Here is a 20,085-nt window from a genome sequence, read left to right as displayed (position 1 = left end):
GTGGTAATTAGATGTTCAAGACCAGAAAGAAGTTCATCTAACCAATTAATTTTAAGCACACATGTTGTATTCCACACACCTAGGTGAACTTTGGTATGGCATAGGGTTTGTTGGAGAATTCTCCCATAATTCCCTCTAAACTTTGTTAATTTGGAGTCTAACGATTATTTGTTTTCTTAAACTGTGAATGAACAAAGTCAGTTCTTTAGTTGTCTCTGGTCTTCATGTAAACAATGTCCTTGTGAAGAACGTAATACAACACACATAATAACAAACTACTAAATTCATTTTATGAAAACTTGTTTCTATTCTCTTGAAAGATACTAATAACAAAGAGTCCTAGATTATAAGTTATAACTATGCTCGTCTAAATGAACTTTCCTTAAATAGTCTATTATTTTTGCAAGATGGTTCATCAAGTTAAGGGAGAACCTGGCAATCTGAGTTTAAACTCACATTGTGGAATGGACTTCCACAAGTCGTTGTCTGACTTCACATGTACATGGGTGACCTAGCAAGTATGCACCCATATACATTCAGACATACAAATATAAATAAATATAATAAATGTTTACAAATTCGAATAGATACACTCTGATTATGAGCACATTTTGGTTGTATTACGATTGTACTTGAATGAAGATTCCCAGATGTAGCCACAAAACCAGCCACATTAAATGCATTCATTAGGGACATTTACTGTATTATAGTTCAGCTTGTCTTCAGTGAAAGTTCTTTTGCATAAGATGATGAAATTCTACGTTCAGAGACCTAAACATAAATTCCACATGATTTAGAATCAAGCAACACATGCACGTTAAAATCCCTACAAAATGGAAGGATGAGGGCAATGAATACAGTTGCAAAGGTATTTATTGAGAAATAGTAAAGATGTACATTTTTACAAGCTTTTAATATTAATTTACATTTCTTTAAATTATGTAGGCCCCAATAATCTATACTTTACTAATACATAACAGAAACCCTTGACTTTGACTGTGTGATTCCCTCTAACGCCGCCCTAGTTGGAAGTCAAAATGCAACTTTGGCTCATGAAGATTAGGTTTGTGTTGAAAAGAAATACTAAATGCCATATTCGCTGAGAATGCAGGCGTGTCACAAAAAAGTAGGTTTTTACAAAAAAACTTCACAGTAGGGCATGCTGTTGAAGCTACTTTGATCTTAGCTCATCAGACAGTTAGTAGCTATTTCTGTGGACAGACCATATAATCTTAAAATCTTATTTTTACCTCTGAATTGTGTTTGCACATTTCTTCAGGGTTTTTATCATCTTAGACGTATGCTATAATGTTGTAGTTAGGCCACCCCTATTTTCTTACTCAAGTGATAGGGTCTTGATCTTTTTAAGGTGCAATATAAGGCAGTTATTTTTTCTAATATCATACCAAGCTTGAATATGTAATAGCCCAAAACCCTTCTGAGTTGGAGAACAGTTTTCAAATTCATTTATAATAAGGCACGATATTCCACATAAAAATAGAATGTAGGAACTGCCCACAGGGCTGGTTATTATTTATTTATTTATTTATTTATTTATTTATTTATTTATTTAATTGTTGTTTGGCTGATGTGTTTCTAGAAAGAAAGGGAATTTTCCTGCCCTAAGAGGGGAAGAGTTGTAGTTTGAGTCTGCTCAAAGTCACATGACCAGGCTGGGCTATGGCTTTCTGGCTATCACCATTGTTGTGCTGGACAGTCGCTTTTCCATCAACCTCACTTGTAGGTATTATACTGGCTGCCTCCCCCCTCAACCCCGGGACAGATATGTGAGAGTGGGGAAGGTGGAGTGGTAGGGAAGGGAGAGGGGGATGGTTAAGTAGGGAGGAGGCCAACAGCCAGCCCTTGATGCATTTGGAAAGGGCAAGCCTCTCTGTCCCTCAAGTGGAGCAGTTTAAGAAAGAAGCCTTGTTCATCAGATTTCAAGAAGAGTTATAACTTTTGATGCAGGGGCACAAGTCTATCAGTGAAAGAAACTGGCTGTGTGACAAACTAACTTTGTTTTAGTCATAGTATTAACTACAAACGAGTCCCAGTAACAAAAAAAAATCACATCTTTGACCTTTAAACCACTTTCAAGCTGAAGACCGACAAAAGTGTAAAATTTATTATTAATAGCATTAGTATTAAAATATTCCAACCATAATTTGCCACCATAGCGTCAGGGAAAGGGAAACCAAAAGACACATTGAAAAAGTAAGGATTTAGATAAGAAGTCCCAATCATAGGCAGCTATCTTATCTGTCTTTGTAAACAGGACCACATCATTCTCTAAAGAAATTTACAGCCCTCCAGAGTATCCTCTGTGATGTTTGAGCAAAGCATTGGCCTTATTTAAGTTGCCGGAGTCTCAGATGACGACCTCTCATGAAGCAGCCTCAGATGAAGGACTTTGACTAAGAGCTAGACTCTAGGATCCATCTTATGCCATTCAGTATGCAGAGAGATTCAGGTGCTTACACCATTAGAATATTTCCCTTCTTGAAGTCTTAAATTTCCACAAGGCAAACCATATCATAACAAATGAGAGGAGAATCTGTATCATGTTACCAATATGGGTTGTACACCAACAAGGCAAAAGGACAGGCAGACACACAATGAGGCCAGGCTCTCCCAGCAATGAATGCAGGCATTGTTCAGCAACCATGCAGGAAGAAACCAATGTATTCCTGTCTGTAATAGGGAGACCCTGGACTGATGTGTTCCAAGGAGAGTGAATACCCTTTTACTGTTGTGATCTGGTGGTGATGTCAAGATATAGCTTGTTCGATAATTTACTTATAATAATATTATATAAAAAATTCACAGATTCAGAGTTGTTTCCTTGAGAGCTATCTGGTATACCTGCCTTCTACCATTGATGACACTTGCTTTTGTAACAGCATGGAAGACAAATGCACTCTGCTGTGCCTACTCAATGTGTGTTTTAAGCTACATCCATAGCATGTTCTAAAAATGACTTTGGTAATATTTGCTAAATTTGCACCATGATATTGTCCTCTTAGAAACTGGCACATATCCAGTCTTAAACTAAAATTGGGTATGTTGACATGAATAGAGCTCTTAATTTCCATCCAGAAAACTGTAAGAAAGGATACTTGAAACTTTAATATCTATATATTTCACTCTCTAAATAAAGAACCTATAGTCTCCCAAACCTGCTTGTGATTGGGTGTTCAGATAACTGACATATACTGATTACTGAAATCATTTAGAACCCAATAGTTCTGTGTTACTGGTTTCTCATTTTAACAAATACTCAGTTTGTCAATGACTCCATATTAAACTGATAGGTTGAATTTTAAATTTGGTCATGTGAAGAATTATCACAAAGGTATTTGTTTGTTTGCTTGATTTTTTTAAAGTTTTTTTTGTCTTTGATTATCTATAGAGAGTTGTAACCAAAGTTACATTGTAACACACAAATGCTGTCTTGTCTTTAAGGCACAACACATCAGTATGAACATTCTCTTTGCCAACCTTAAAAAAGAGACAATATTATATTCCCATTTCCCCAGCCCTTTCCCACCCCAACAAATAAAAGAAAAATTGCATCCACTTTCAGAGTCAGCTGCTAATAAAGTCACAGTAAATTATTTCCATCAATAATTTACACAAATTACATGTCTAGATAGGACTGTCGTTATACAGTCTGAGTGCATTCCGATTCAGATTTTCTGGGCTAGGTAGGCTATAAGTCAGATTCAAACCTCAGGGTTGAGAAGAGCTCCCATTTTGAGGAATGTTTTCAACCACCTTGTCAGAGGCAGAGCAGGTGCTGTGGCTCGGAGGGTTCCAGTTCTTTACTAAAGCTGTTAATCCCTCTTAGGACTCACTTGATACGTGTCAGCAACTGCCACTGATTTTTTTTTAAACCATGAAAGTATTGTAAAGATAATAAGACCATAGAGCTTCCTTTCTGTAGCACTAAAGTTTAATTCCATTCAGCAACCCGAATTCTTCACTCTGGAGTTTTCCTTCCAAGTATGATTTCATCCGTTAAGACCATTTATATGTGTAGAAGAAGCCAGCGGCATTGGATCACACATAAAAATTCAGTGTACTTGAAATATAAAAAAAAATGGATCCTCAGCTAGAGAATACAGTTACAAATACTCTAATTCCAGTGCTTGATGTAGAGCCAAGAGGTCCGAGTGGCTTGATATCCTCCAAAAGGGCATGTTGTGCTGTGTGGTCAAGACAAGGAGAGAGGGGAGAGGTAGAGGGTAGGAATGAAGAATGGAGACAGGTCATAACCATCATCCCAAGGAAACAGGCACAAACACCAGGATGTGGTCTTCACCCACGTTTAAGGGAGGGAATTTAATAGAGGTCATCCACAGGTGGAAGTCTGGTATTACCAATGTGGAATTTTCCAAAGAATAGAGAAATAGATCTGAACTGTATTTTAATGGTACAACATCCAATACTGAGTTTCCTAGCTAGTTTAATCTCTACTCTGTAAATCAGTGTTACCAAGGTCAACATTGGGGATCAGCAAGTAGGCCTAGAAATTCGGCATGGATGGGAAACAACTATCAGTCAGCATGGTACCTTTAAAAGTCAATTCCTTGGTTAAAAAATGAGATAAATTTAGACCACTAACTTCCTAAACCCATAGCCTTTGGCAATTTGAGAGGAAAAGAGAGTGGATTCCTATCTATGTAAAAAGCAACTTGGAACCAGATTAAATACAATAAAAATATTAGAATTGATAATATTTTTATATGTCTCAGATAACTTAAGCCAGGAGATGGCTTGGTTTATTTCAGTAGTAAAGATGAAGAGGGAGAGGTTTCAGTTTTAACAGGGACATACATACCATCCCCGAGTGGGAAGACATATTATAGATGGTATGCTGATTTGTGGCCTTCCAGAGATGTGATAATATGCATTACAGATGTGGTAGTCAGAGTTTACAGAAAAGACTGATTGGAAAGAATACCTGAGGTAATCTTGCTGGAAATAATAATGAAAAACTATTCTTCGGTCAATCACAAAACAATAGCATTAATTGTTAGATTGAATTTAAGATATCTTCTAAGATGTAGTCTTGTGTGCAGGGGAAATTTTATATTTATATGGAAGTGATATCTTATTTTAACATGAAGTTTTATCATTATCATTACTACTACATAATTCTTTGCAGCTCAGTATAGTAGTGACTAACTACATGTGGCTATGAGCATTTGAAATATATTTAGTCCAATTTAAAACACATTCTGAATTTCAAACCAGACTAAGACCAATACAGTAATGTAGATATCATGTCAATAATTCTTATGTAGACTAGGTATTGAAATGTAATATTCTATACAGATTGAGAAAATTAATAGATATTATTAAAGTTTATTCTACTTTTTTTCTTTTTACTTTTGAATGTGGCTTCTAGAAAATTTAAATTTTACATATACATCTCACTTGGAATATTTTGAGAGGATAATGTGGTTATTCTTGTTGCTAAGATTTGATCCTTTTTTGATATCTCCTTAAATTTCACAAGCATAGGTTTTAGTTCAATTAGAGCAAAGAATTTGGAGAAGGGTAACGTTTTTCATTTCAGCTCAGATCTATTTGTAATAACAAAACAGTACTCAGAATGCCTACACATGCGATTACTTCTATGGTCAGAGAAAAGCATGCATTCTGGGTGCTAGGGAAACCAGCCACCTGTGTTTCCAAACAGAGTCATAGCCTTTACCATCACCCAAACACTACCTACTTAAACAACCATTTGAAAATAGCATTCTATCTGAAATTTTGATCCATTTGGAGTCAAGCTACTTCCCCCGAAGCATGAGCTTCAAACCAGAGGACATGTCCAGAGTGTGCTTCCTAGTATAGATAACTAGCACAGACTAGGTAAGTCTTAATTCTTAACAAACATATTTGTTAATGGCTTGGAAAAGTGAGCTTTATTTGTTTTTCCCTAGAGTTAAATAAATTTCACACAGGCTAAGGAGGTTCTAGTGTTTGTTCGAGGGTCGGGTGTTCACTAGGTGTGATTATGGTGCCAACGTGGAAAACTGAACCCACATGAATTCCAAACATCCATAAACTCCAGAAGAGATAGAGATTGAGTGTGCCTTAAATATCACAGGCAACAGCAGCAGCAGCAGGGCTGGTTGGGCTGTGTACGGCTGCATCACTGACCACTGATTGCTGACCGCTGACCGTGTACAGAACGTCCTTGGGACCAGTCTTAAGTCTTAAGTCACAGCCGCTGCTAATTAACACCAAGGGAGCTTCCTGTCACCAGCTCTCCTAACAGAATGGGAAAGCACAGGAGTTCCAGAGGGGTAGCTGCTGGTGACCTTCTGAAATAGAGCCCATTCCCTTCCTCCAGTTTGCTGTGTTTGAGCTGACTGGGTTAGCTTTCTGTTAGGGTCATGAACTCTTCTATCAAACTGTTCATTCTGATTATTCTATAGAAAATAGAAATTAGGTCAGCGCTCTGACCCATGTGTTTAGTGGCGGCTTTATTAGAAGGTGATTTAAACCCCCCATAGACAAGAAGGATGACGTTCTCTTTATAAGGTAGTGTCATTTATAGTTTCTTTTCTTCTGTAGCACTTCAGTGAAGGAAGTAGTAGGCACGGTGTTGTGCTCTGCGTTCTGGAGAACGAACTTCATACCGTTCCTTCTGATGCTGATCCAATCAATCACTTAGTGATTTTACAACTGCCCTGGTTCCTTGTTAGAAATATGTGTCAGATGAAGCTTACTTAAATAAGTAGGGCCTACCAGCTCTCCTGTACATGCTCAAAGCCAGCTGATCGGTGCTCAGTGAGAAATTTGTAGATGTGAGGAGTGTTTCCTGTAAGACTCCAGGACAACTTGTCATACGAATTAGTAAGAATGCACCTGTTCTAAGTCAATTAAGGCTTCTTACAGGTTGTCCTTCAGCTATCAAGTTTATCTCCAGCATTTAGTATGAGGGAACCTGCCTGTCTCCAGGCCCTCACAAGGAATGTGTGGTATTTGAGAGTCCAGGGCTTCCCCTCCTGACTATGCTATGAGCCTGCTAAACTTCCTCTGGTAAATTCTGTGAGTTTGTTTATCAGTCACTGTGTGCCTGGTGTGAGTATATGCGCATGTATTAAATACATGTTCTAAATGTATGAGTATATTTCTTATTGACACAGGCTTGAATGAATATCTGTCAGTTTTCCTGCGTTTCCTATCAAATTCCAGGCATAAAATGCTAGACTCCAAATGGTTTATTTGCAGGGCCACATCGACTCTCTCATGCTCTTATTGATTTGCAACTCTAAGTGTCAATCACTTGTCAAGCTGCCATTTGGCCAAACTACGGGGATGCAAACAGGAAGGCTTGCCCTACAGGGGCCACACCGACATGGTCTGAGACAGGTTACCTTTTTCGCTGCCTGCTCTTCTTCTACACCATCCCCAATTACCACATACACTACTTTTCTGCCAAACCTTTGCATTATCCGTTCAAAGCAACTTTCTTTTCCTGGAAGATAAACGAGATACAGTTCAGAGCAGAGTTACCTGGTTAGCCGCGTGCTCCTCGTCTCGGCCATCTCCAATCACAACATAAGTTATGTTAGTGCCAAATCTGGACACTATACGCTCAAAACAGCTTTCCTTGCCTGAAAAACAATGCATCCTTTATTCCTGGGGCCACGGAACTCATGGTTCACAAAGCGCTCAATTAACGTCTTTTAACAACATTGGAGGGAGCTTATGACAAATCAACACATTTGAACACAGTTGCTTTTCACTTAGGATAGGTTACTAAGGCAAACATTTTTGATATTTTAAGATAGGCAATAAGCTTGAGAATTTGACCCTGATAAAATGTTAGTGTGTTTTTACTCCAGGGAAAGAGTTGTGGAAAACAACTTTATAGGTAAATTACCAGTTTCTCCAGCATTTGTTTGATTCTAAGAACTAATTTTATCTAAGTTATCTTTCATGTAGGGAAGTCAGTTGGGTATATTGTGGGGGGAAACTGTAATCTCATCTCCAAGGAAAGAGGAAATGCTAACAGATATATTTACCTGGATAAATGACTCCGTTAAAAAGTGTGTGGGAGTGGATATAGTCAGTTTAATTGTATCAAGCATTCTGTGCAACTGACCACACACTGAGTGGCTGTGAGGTTGCCATGGAAACACCAGCAGTGTTTTATCTTTACAGCATTGGCATCTTTTCCTGAATTTCATTCTAAGAATGTTCTTGTAGCCATTGCTATTTATGACATTTTTCTTCTTAATCTGCTAGCGTAGAATGCTAAAAACATACTACTGACAAGGGAAAAAGAATAATGTTTTTCTCAGATTAAATATTTAAAAAATTGGCCAATGGGAAAAGTATCATCGTTTAAGTAAAGGAACTGGTTTTTGGGTAGAAAAGTCATTTGTGTTGTCAAAAAGAAAAATCACATTCTGGCAATTCTGTGAATATAATATATATATCTTCAGAGAACAGTATATGGGATTGGAATCTAGGTTCTGATTTGTGGAGCACAGGATAACATGGCCCACACTGTAAGAGAGTTTGACTCTCCCGAACTGTTCTCCCCAAATGGCTGCAACCTTCATGAGGGCTAGTACAACACGTAATTCTGTTGCCCTTTTAGGGCATTTTGCACAACCTATTTACACTCCCATTAGTTTCCACCAGAGACAGTGGAATGCACGTGCTCTCTTCTTTTAACTCTGACAACATGGCGGAACTCAGTGAAGTTTCGTGTTTGAATGGTGATTGCCACTTAGACTCTGACAACTCTGCACACCGTATATAAAGAAGGTATCTCCCCAGATGGACACCGCCTAGGAAGCAGGCTATAGTTATTAGTACTGGGGAGAAACACTCAGGTAATGAATAATAAAATGATGTATTCTTCTCTATGAAAAAAATTCCCACTTGTTTCTGAAATTATCTTTTGATTGCTACGGCACTAACCTGAGACCTCCCGGTCCTCCCAAGATCATGTTCTTTTTTTTAAACCTTAGATCAGTTTTATTGAATATGCAAAGATGTAATCCTGTAGCTGGAGCACATATTACTCAAACGATCTATGCTAGGATATTTTATGTTGTTATATGTGGGCAGAATGAGTGAGGACTGCCTACATGTAGCATCCAGCATTTCACTAGCTGAGAGTTCTTATAAAATATGCAATTGTATCATGAATCACACATGATTAATGGTTTTTAAAGCTTTCCTAAATTTTCTGGATGTGGTTTTATATATATATATATATATATATATATATATATATATATATATATATATATATGTAAATACATGTGTGTGTGTACACATATGTGTTGTACAATGCTGCAGGTATGACTCCATTTCCTACAGAATTTCAGACAATTTCCTTACCTATTTTAGTTGCGCTGTAAATATTCTCAATGGGGAAAGCACCTCCTAGGCTGTAAAGCAGGACTTTTGCAAGAGCAGGAATCAGCTGGGTTGTCGTTACCAAGACATTTACACAGTTACTCCTGACGGGGATGAAACATACATATTTGCTTTCTAGTAGTAAATAACGTCTACCAGAACAGAATGAAACAACATTGCCATGGTTTTTTCTAAGTTCTCTAGGAAACGTCCTCATTCAGTCTTTAACAAGTGCTGTCAGCTGACAGACGCTCTCTGAGGTGGCGGGCTATTAAGAATAACTCACAAACTGAGTCCATTCTCTGACATAGCTTTTTGTCAGAGTAAGATGACATCCGAAGTCATTTAAACCTTATGTGATGAGAGCAAAGTCGGGCGATGTCGGACACAGTGCTTTTAAGTTGGGAGAGGTGGCTTTGAAATGACGTTTTGGCATTTTACTTGTGATATTAGTATTTAGGCCATCTTTAAAAATTATCAATCCTCTACAACAGAAAACTTGTAAAGAACAAATATGAAGAAGGAAATAGGACGTATTGATGATTAATTACACATTCAGAGATAGCTTCTGTTTTCATTTGTGAATTTATCTTCCCATTAGGAATTACATTCTATATAAACAATGTCTTATTCTGCTGCCTTGATTTTGTGAGTATATGGCTTGCATAATCCTATCTGTTATCCTCATATTATCTACAAGAGGACTCCTCTACCAGTTGCTATACTTAATTTCTTTCTGTAGCTGTTGGTTTCTCATGACTACATAGAATGCAATCTCAAGGCTTTTTTTTTTTTCTTTATTTTCGTTTTCCCCCCTGGTACCTGGAGTCACTTCCTTAAGGACAGAACAACTATGGCAAGAAGATAACTTTGCTGAGAACTCTGATCATCAAGTAATTTGTTTTCTGCACAGTTTGGGGCTTTGTGAAAATGTCCAATACGTTAGTGCTGAAATACCTGGATACCATAGAAAATTATATCTCTCACTAATTGGGGAGCATTGATTTGTTTTCCTAAGGCCTTTTCTTTCTACTCATCTATTCATTTCTTTTTTTTTTTTTTTGGTTCTTTTTTTCGGAGCTGGGGACCGAACCCAGGGCCTTGCGCTTCCTAGGTAAGCGCTCTACCACTGAGCTAAATCCCAGCCCCTCATTTCTTAAGCTCACATATCCTTGAGATAGCTTTAAGGTCATTCATAGAAAATCTAAAAATAATCTGTTAACTTAATTCTTGAAGAAATGAGCATGACTATCCCTCCTCTACACAATTTCAAGGATTTCAAGTCCCAGAGCCCCTGATGTTTGACTGATTATGTCACAGTTACAGATGTCATAGCCAGGAAGTTTGGCCAGGGAGCTTTATCCATTGGGCAGTTCCTGCATAATGTCCTTCGTAAGATGTCTGCACATCTACCCCAACTGTTCCCTTTATAGACACAGAGTAAAATCTAACTCATTTTGAGCTCAACATTTCAAACTGTTGCAATGGACAACTTTGTTCCAGGCTCGATGCTTTGGGTTGCGTTCTTGGCAGCTTTCTCTTTTGTGTAGATTCTACAAATCAAATTCCAGGGACGACCAAGCTGAACCCAGAAATCTTCATGTCTGTCAGACTTTACATTAGAATGTGACACCAAGAACTGAACAGGGTGCTCATGTCTGCTCCAGTTAGCCCAGGAAGTCAAGCATAAGTCTCCAAGAAGGACTTTCTGTTATTGGTGAAGTTTCTGATCATGTGACCAGGAAGGAACCACATGCCAGATTTGACATGTAAATTTACTTTCATGTCCTAAATGCTGGGTCCTATTTCACTCCAGCCACCTTTTAATGTATCTGCTATCTGTCTGGATACCATCTCTTTTGATGCCTATGTATTACCCACACACTGGTTAACTGTATCTTTATTGGTTCACTTTAATCAGAAATAAAACTATGAAATAAGAAAAACAATAAAGATTAATCTTACCCACCAGCCATCACTTCTCAAATTTATATGCACCCACCCACACTGTCACACATGCACGTATCCACAAAGGTGCACATAGGCAAGCATACAGGCCTGTATGCACACACTAAGGCACATAGAAATCACTGGCTGTGGTGAATTACTAGCAATTGGAATGGTTTTTCTCTGTTGTGCTGCTGGACCCAGATCCTCCACATAATTCAAGTAGAAAGGCCACAGTCCCACTTACCTAGTACTAATAATTGATAAAGACTTAAGTGCATTTGTTAGCCAGGAATCTGTTAGGCCTTCGATCTCTGCCCTTAACTGCAGCCATGCATCCCTCTTGGCAGGGCCAAGGAGACCTGAAACACCGAATAAACAGGCAGTCAGGAGGTGAACACCGCCTCTAGAATAGGAAGTTTGGTGTCGCTTCTGTCTACAATAAACAATTTTTATTTTGGTTTTGTCATAAAGGGATACTGACTTATACCAACATGGATTCATTTTTTTCGGAAGTGATTGCTCACTATTTATTCAGTATCGAATTCTTATTAGACAATACATAGGGTCAGACACTTGGCTAGACACTCAGGGGTATGACACAAGGAAAAGAGACTGCAGTCTCTCCCCCTCCCCAAGACAAGAATCTAACACAGCAGCTGAATCCCAGTAATGAGGCTGGGGCATGGCAGTCAGAGAGGAGCAGTGGGTTCCTCCATCAGGAACACAAACTCGGGACATAAAATAGTCAATTCAGAATCATAGTTCAGCTTTAGAAAGTATCCAGGGCGTTCTAGGCAGGTGTTACAATGCTTCTCAAACCAGTGCCTGAGTTTAATGATACTTTGTGTTTTTAAAAATGACTAAGTAGCTATGTTGGAAATCTGAAGGTATGCTATCCCAGGACAGAAAGAGGAGGGAAGAAATCCGTAGGTTAAATTTTACAGAGAGGCGGGACACACATCATTGCTGGAGCACACGGCTAGTATCCAAGAGGCCCCCAGACACTGACAAAAAAATAGGAGAAAAGAAAAGAAAATGAAGAGGGAGGGAGGGAAGGAGGGAGGCAGGAAGGAAGGGACAAAGGGAAAAAGAAGAGAGAGAAAAGCAGAGTAACCTTGCTTTCCTGATAAAATGAGATCACATGACTCTCCATTCAAACGGTATGTTTCTCACTTAAATTGTATTTCAGACACTGGGAGCAAGGACAAATGATATGCAATGATAAATATTTAAAATTAGAACTACTTTTTAGACAGTCTAATGCTTCCACATTTCAATAAAACAATGCTAATATCTGACAAAAAAATAAACTCTCACATCATTGATTAAATTTTCTAAGACAAAAGATGATAGGTTAATGGTCTTCCAAATTTTAAAATAATTCAAACAGTACTCTGTAAAGGGGGGTAGATGAATTAAATCGTTTCAGACTTCTAAAAGGGATGTTTAGTTAAAGAAACTTAAACATCCTATTTCCAATTACTTGACAAAAGTGTCTGGGACAAAGCCTTAGAGTTCGTTAGGAGCTAACCAGGAACTACACAGTAGTACTGGGGCCACCAGGGCTCAGTTATCTATGTGCAAATAAAGTCTTGCCTGTAAAGCCTCCTGTCATTTCGGACATGCATTTGTCTGTGGCTCTGCCTGTTTTTAACACTTGCCGAGGATTCACTGAGCATTTGATGTGAGTCAATGTTAGCAAACACAGGGAAACAGACACATAGCCCCAGCCTCAGGTTGAAAACAGATGGGATCAATGTGCTCCCTGTGGATGAAAATTACATTTATTTACTCGATGGTGCACATGTGACCTTACACATGTGCTGAATGAATATGCGTATTTAGAAAAAAATCATTTTCTTTTGGCTTGCTTTGGTTTTTTTTGTTTCTCAAAGACATTTCATTTTAAAAGGACAACGATCAGCTTGCTGGAAGGATTGTGTGCGTCTGACTCTGGAACTAATCTTGAGAATGTGTTGACCTAAAACTGATTCCAACAATCAAGATGCATTTTTTTTCCCTGTATCTAGAAATACAGCCACAATTGCAGTCTGACGCTAAGGTCTAAAATACTGCCGCAAATTATATGGATGATCTATTATAAAATTTTAAGTATAATGCATTTTAGACACTGCCTACAGAGTATCAGAACCTTTAAAAATGATTGCAGCGAGCACTATGTCCTAGGCAGAGAGATACATTGTCAGACGATGTGAGAGTTTTAAAGAGATCCAATAGATTTGTTGGAATTATGAACTTTCGCAAGCTGCTGTGTGTGTATTCTCGAAGTGATTGGCACTAACTCAATAATCATGGTTCATGTCTTTACAAAGGCTTCTTGACCACCTCCTTCACTTGCCTGTTTCCCTGTTGATAATGTCAGAGTAATACAGATGAAACAGAGAAAGGATCCTAGAACACAAGATCCCACCCCTCTCCCCAAAACTGCCAAGTCTTTTTGCAAGGGTGCATTCAATTCCCCCCCTAAGAAATCCAAAGAGCAGAAATTCAGGCTCACTGCTTTTCAACTTGAGCCTTTTGCCGTTTCTTTTCCGGGAGGCTAATCTCCGCTGTGAAGCTACAGTTTGAGTTCTGCCTACATTCAGGGTACTGACACTGGGTGGAATCGGCCACACGTACCTCCGACATTGTTCTTGTAGGTGTTATATAATTCCTTTACTCTTCTGTAACGAAAAGCCAGCTTCCTCATCCAGTCCACCCCTCCTCTCACACCTGTTGGCAAACAAAGGTTCGCACTACTTGCAGTTGCATGGAAGCCATCAGTTGCAAAACTGTAGGTACTGCAACACCCAGAATACATTAAAAAGAAACAGAAGAAATAATTACATGTACAAAACTCCACAGCTGAATTTCTGTAGGAAACGGAAGACTGAAAGCGCGGCTTACCTTAAGTCCTGACCATTGTCATCGGAGGAAACATCATCTATATGAACTTGATCACACTCCTGGGAAAAGGCAACAGCAGACATTACCAAACTTGGCTACCACCTTCAGGTTTCCCATCATCCCACAGCGGCAGGCTACGGCCACGAGGTGGCAGCATGGGTCCATTCTGCCCTCCCTCTGACGCCTGTTTTCTTACGCATAAAAGGGAAATGGTACCACTTCTCTGAGATCTAAATCCACAAAGCAGTCTGGAAACTCGGGGTGCTTTGAAAAATAAGTTTAATCTTAATATCATTGCTAAGAAGAACCCGCGAATCTTTGAGATCAGTGCCCTTGCTAATCTGGAAATCCGCAATGTGCCTGGGGTCCGAGCATCTCAAGTGGTCACTGTTATTTATTATTTGCTTGGTGGAAGTGAAGGGGTCTTGACCTCAGAACATGGTGTCTTCTGAGCTTTCCAAGACTTCCTGCTCCTTGCTAGTATGAAAGTGTCATTTTACTTAAAGTCCTGGTTTTCTGATACAGAACAAAGCTAGCGGCCATAGAGGCTGACACCTTCTTTCGTCGGGCTTTAGAGTTTTGAAAATGTCAACAAATACAAGTAAAGTCGTGAAGATTTACATACCAAAAGCAATACAACCTCCAAGGAAAATAAATTTGTTAAGATTGTCCATAGTGGATCTGATTTCAAGTTCGAATTTGCTTAAAGCAAATAGTGGCTTCCACATAGAAATCGGGCCCTTAGAGGTTCCAAAAAGCTTGTTCTGCGTTTAAATGATCTGCAGGGTTCCCGTGAAATGTTACATGATTTAAGACAAAATTTGCTGATGAGATTTAAGGATGACTAGATCCCAGAGGATTAAGTTCACAGGTTACACATGATTATAAGTCACAATAAATCAATGAGAGAGAGAGAGAGAGAGAGAGAGAGAGAGAGAGAGAGAGAGAGAGAGAGAGAGAGAGAGAGAGAGAGAGATTTTGACTTGCAGGGGATTGAAGCCAGGTCTGCACGTTTCTGCAAGTGTTTTACTGCTGAGTTAACATTTTCCAGTTTCTTCTTTGGATTATCTCACTTGTATACCTCCAGATCTTGATGCTATAAATAGCACTTATCATTCAAAGATCAATTTAAAATTAGTAGGTATGGAACTATGCCATATTAAGAAAGAGTCTCCACTTCAAATTTGTTATAATAGACCTGGAAGGGACTGTAATCAAGCACCAAATGTCGAGCCTTCAGCCTAGTCTAGAACATGTCGATCCTATTTCAATGGATTCAGAATTGGAGGGCGAGGGGATGCCTCAGCAGCAGGGAGAGAGCAGCTGAGCCTGAGGACCTGACCTTGAAGCCAGGAGCCCACATGGTGGATGGAGAGAAAGGACTCCTGTGGCCTGTCCTCTCACCTCCACAGGCCCGTGATGTGGACTGTGTCCTTCCTCAAGTAAATAAACAAATATGAACCAAAGAAATAATAAAACAGAAACTAAGTGGTGAGCGTAGTCAGGAAAGTGTTCATATGTGATTTCAAAATGTACTTGGGATGGAGGGGTGGCTCGGCTTTTCACAGCATTTGCTACGCTTCTGGAGGACCCAGGTTTAGATCCCAGCACTCCTGATGAGGCTGAGCATGCCCTTTTCTGCCTTCTCTGGGCACTGTATAGTCGGGCAGTGGTGGGCACACACCTTCAATCCCAGGACTTGGGAGGCAGAGGCAGGTGATTCATTGAGATTTGCCAGCCTGGTCTACAGACAAAGTTCCAGGACGGCCAGGGGTACACAGAGAAACTCTGTAAAAATGAAGATGAAAGAAAGAAAGAAAGAAAGAAGTAGGAGGATGGAAGGAAGGAAGAAGAAAGGAAGGAAGGAAAGAAGGAAGGAAGGAAAAAGAATATCCTCATGCAGTTTGTTATCACATTCAATGAGTATGCACCAATAAGAAACCTCTAACTAAAAGCCACAGAATTGCTTCTTAATCACATTGTAGGAGTCTAGGTAATGATAGTAATTGGCAGAGTTTCTCCATCACTTCAAATTTCTAACACAAAGTTATAGTGACATAAATTAATACCCTAGATGGCGAGGCTTGTGGGAAAGTATGGCTGCTCTCAGTACAGAGAGAAGAGGAGGGACAGGAGATGAGGCTGCCTGAGCTACCTTGGTATCTCACAGTTGAGAGGGATGCAGGCTTCTCTGCAGCAAAAGGAGGCATTGCACCTCCAAAACCCTCTCATGTGCAAGTTTATCAAGCTGCTGCCTTGGCCTTTACACTGACTAAGCAGTTAGCATTTAAGCAGGAAGCCCTACTATCCCCAGAATATGGAGACACTTAAGGTACTCTACATGACCTAAGTATCCGCTCTTTAGACATGGTAGCATTCTTTAAATAAATGTTAATGTGTACAGATGTTTTGCCATCACATATTTGTGTACCATGTGTGTATCTGGTCCCACCGAATCCAGAAGACGGCTGTTTCCCATGGGACTGGACTTACAGACCGTTGTGAGCAGCCGTATGGGTACTAGGATTTGGACCTAGGTCCTCTGGAAGAACAGCCAGTGCTTTTAGCCTCATAGAAACTTTTCTAGCTCAGACATGGTGATATTCTTGGGAGGCATTTAGATAGAAATAAATACCTGCAGATCATCACTCTCCTGAACTTCCAAAAGCTTTCCTCATGTAAATAGCTTCCATCTGTCCCTTAACACAATATTCTTACAAAAAACTCCAAAATGGCAATGGCGAGGGAGAATTTTTGAGTTCTTCTAACCACCAGAAGCTATTTCTTAAATATTTCCTTATTGTAATTTTTTTACAAAAAGCTCCCCATGACATTTCAAGTATTAACTCACATGATTAATTTATATATGACTTGCCCCAAAATTCATTTTTTACTCCAGAGGACAACAGTATATCAAACTTATTGGACCATGTACTCTGTATTTGAAGTTAGGTTTGAGGGTCTTCCAAATCTAACTTCTTTTTATATTTATGCTTAGCAACTCTGCGTGTTGACTCTGGACAGTTGCCCAAGGATTACAGTTCACTGAAAGAAAGTTGAACTTCAATTACTTAGATTTTTTTTTTAGGGAAAGATAAATAATTTTTCATCAACTAGCTTTCATTGTGGAAACCAGGCAGGAGTCATTTTAACCTAAAGCTAAAATACTCCCAAATTATTCAAGAGCTTTGGTTTTTGAACACAGCTTAGCAAAGACCTCAAAATCTTAAAATAATTCTGGTGTTAATCATAAATGCTTTAAATTTGTCTTATGAGGTAACCACAAGGTTGTCCCTGATCTATTCCAGGTAGAAGCCACAGCACTCTTCTCTTGCCTTTGCGAGCCCCAACTCCCTGGTGCTTTCTCCTCTGGAAGTTATTCTAACTGAAATAACATTTTTTCCAACAGAGAGCATTCTCTCACTGGGGGTGGGGGTGGGAAGAATGGAATGAAGTGTTGAGTGCTCAGATTCAGATTTGGGACTTTAAAGGATGTTCTCGAGGAGCAGCTGCCATTGCCCACGTTGCACCATGTCTTGAAGTATTTACAGTTTCAAGTAGACATTTGGATTCCCACAAAAGACCCCAAGAGATTACATATACAAGAGAAACAATTCTCACAATAAGCTAATGATATAGGTACTGTTTTGAGCAATTCTGTGTGTCAGCAGAAGCAGGCTTGGCATAATTCCTGTTACGGAGCCTTTGTAAGAAGGTGGCTGGCAAAAGGGGCTTTGGCACAGATGTGATGTTTAAAATTAGGCACACAGGACAGGGAGCATGGAGGTAGATAATCAATTGGACTTGAAAGTTATTGTGTGGATCTAATTAACCCAGTGCTTGTTTATGTCACTTGGAAATATACTTTTGTGTTCCTGGGCTCATCTACCTGTGGAAGCACATACATACACACTGCGTGTACACTGCACTGCTGGCACACCCATTGTGTATGCCACTCGCTTGATTAGCTTTATCCTTACTGATCAAATGAAATGCATCTGAATAGCTGAACCATGGGGTGTAAATCAAATAACGGTCCTGTGACATTCTTAATCTCCCCAAAGAAGCATCAATACCAGTATTTTCTGTTTAGTATTTCTGTCAGTAATCTCAGTCATTATTTAAGAAGTACTATTAACTTAAGCTCCAAACCAGCTGGAGTAGCCATTCTAATATCGAATAAAATCGACTTTCAACCAAAAGTTATCAAAAAATAAGGAAGGACACTTCATATTCATCAAAGGAAAAAAATCACCAAGATGAACTCTCAATCTTAAATATCTATGCTCCAAATGAAAAGGCACCTACATTCATAAAAGAAACCTTACTAAAGTTCAAAGCACACGATGTGCCTCACACAATAATAGTGGGAAATTTCAATACCCCACTCTCATCAATGGACAGATTATGGAAACAGAAATTAAAGAGCGACATAGAGAAACTAACAGAAGTTATGAACCAAATGGACTTAACAGATATTTATAGAATGTTTCATCCTAAAACAAAAGATTATACCTTCTTCTCAGCACCTAATGGTACCTTCTCCAAAATTGATCATATAATTGATCACAAAAGAGGCATCAACAGATACAAGAAGATTGAAATAATCCCATGCATCCTATCAGATCACCATGGACTAAGGCTGGTCTTCAATAACAACAAAAACAACAGAAAGCCCACATATACATGGAAGTTGAACAATGCTATAACTTGGTCAAGGAAGAAATAAAGAAAGAAGTTAAAGACTTTTTACAATTTAATGACAACGATGCCACAACTTACTCAAACTTATGGGACAAAAGGAAAGCAGTGCTAAAAGGAAAACTCATAGCTCTGAGTTCTTCCAAAAAGAAACTGGAGAGAGCATACACTGGCACCTTTATAGCACATCTAAAAGCTCTAGAACAAACAGAAGCAAATACACCCAAGAGGAGTGGATGGCAGGAAATAATCAAATTCAGGGCTGAAGTCAAACAAGTAGAAACAAAAAGAACTATACAAAAAATCGACAAAACCAGGAGCTGGTTCTTTGAGAAAATCAACAAGCTAAACCCATAGCCAGACTAACCAGAGGGCACAGAGAGTGTATCCAAATTAACAAAATCAGAAATGAAAAGGGAGACATAACAACAGAATCAGAAGAAATTAAAAAAATTAGCAGATCCTACTACAAAAGTCTATATTCAACAAAACTGGAAAATCTGGATGAAATGGACAATTTTCTAGACAAATAAAAGGTACTAAAGTTAAATAAGGTTCAGATAAACCATCTAAACAACCCCATAACTCCTAAAGAAATAGAAGCAGTCATTAAAACTCCCCCCCCAAAAAGCCCAGAAACAGATGGGTTTAAAGCAGAATTCTAGCAAACCTTCATAGAAGACCTCATACCAATACAGTCCCAACTATTCCACAAAATAGAAACAAAAGGAACACTACCCAATATTTTCTATGAAGCCAAAATTACATTTATATCTAAATCACACAAAGACCCAACAAAGAAAGACAACTTCAGACCAATTTTCCTAATGAATATCGACGACACAAAAATACTCAATAAAATTCTTGCAAACTACTCCAAGAACACATCAAAACAATCATCCACCATGATCAAGTAGGCTTCATCCCAGGCATGCAGGGATGGTTTAATATACGGAAAACCATCAACGTGATCCATTATATAAACAAACTGAAAGAACAAAACCACATGATCATTTCATTAGATGCTGAGAAAGCATTTGACAAAATTCAACACCCCTTCATGATAAAATTCCTGGAAAGAATAGGAATTCAAGGCCCATACCTAAACATAGTAAAAGCCATATACAGCAA

At 38.9% G+C, this 20,085-nt stretch overlaps 1 protein-coding gene across 20 annotated transcripts in view; it reads right to left on the bottom strand.

Annotated features, from left to right (window-relative positions):
• Window positions 1–855: 855 nt before the first annotated feature.
• The window catches only part of Eya4 (EYA transcriptional coactivator and phosphatase 4), a 243,702-nt gene continuing 224,472 nt past the window's right edge, over window positions 856–20,085 (bottom strand). For 14 of the 20 annotated variants that reach the window (XM_039103304.2, XM_039103311.2, XM_039103312.2 and 11 more), the window contains 6 exons: window positions 14,254–14,312; window positions 13,987–14,147; window positions 11,591–11,705; window positions 9,379–9,500; window positions 7,534–7,634; window positions 856–4,205 (listed from right to left, as the gene is read on the bottom strand). In XM_039103304.2, the coding sequence (XP_038959232.1) occupies window positions 4,125–4,205; window positions 7,534–7,634; window positions 9,379–9,500; window positions 11,591–11,705; window positions 13,987–14,147; window positions 14,254–14,312 (639 nt within the window). In that variant the 3' untranslated portion in view covers window positions 856–4,124. Of the gene's footprint in view, window positions 4,206–7,394; window positions 7,496–7,533; window positions 7,635–9,378; window positions 9,501–11,589; window positions 11,706–13,986; window positions 14,148–14,253; window positions 14,313–20,085 lie in introns of those variants that run through there. The other 6 variants (XM_039103308.2, XM_039103313.2, XM_039103338.2 and 3 more) reach the window with 3 other exon arrangements.

Source organism: Rattus norvegicus, chromosome 1 (genome assembly GCF_036323735.1).
Source record: "Rattus norvegicus strain BN/NHsdMcwi chromosome 1, GRCr8, whole genome shotgun sequence".
NCBI lineage: Eukaryota > Metazoa > Chordata > Mammalia > Rodentia > Muridae > Rattus > Rattus norvegicus.
The sequence above is the reverse complement of the archived record's forward strand: the minus strand, read 5'-3'. Positions and strand labels throughout refer to the sequence as shown.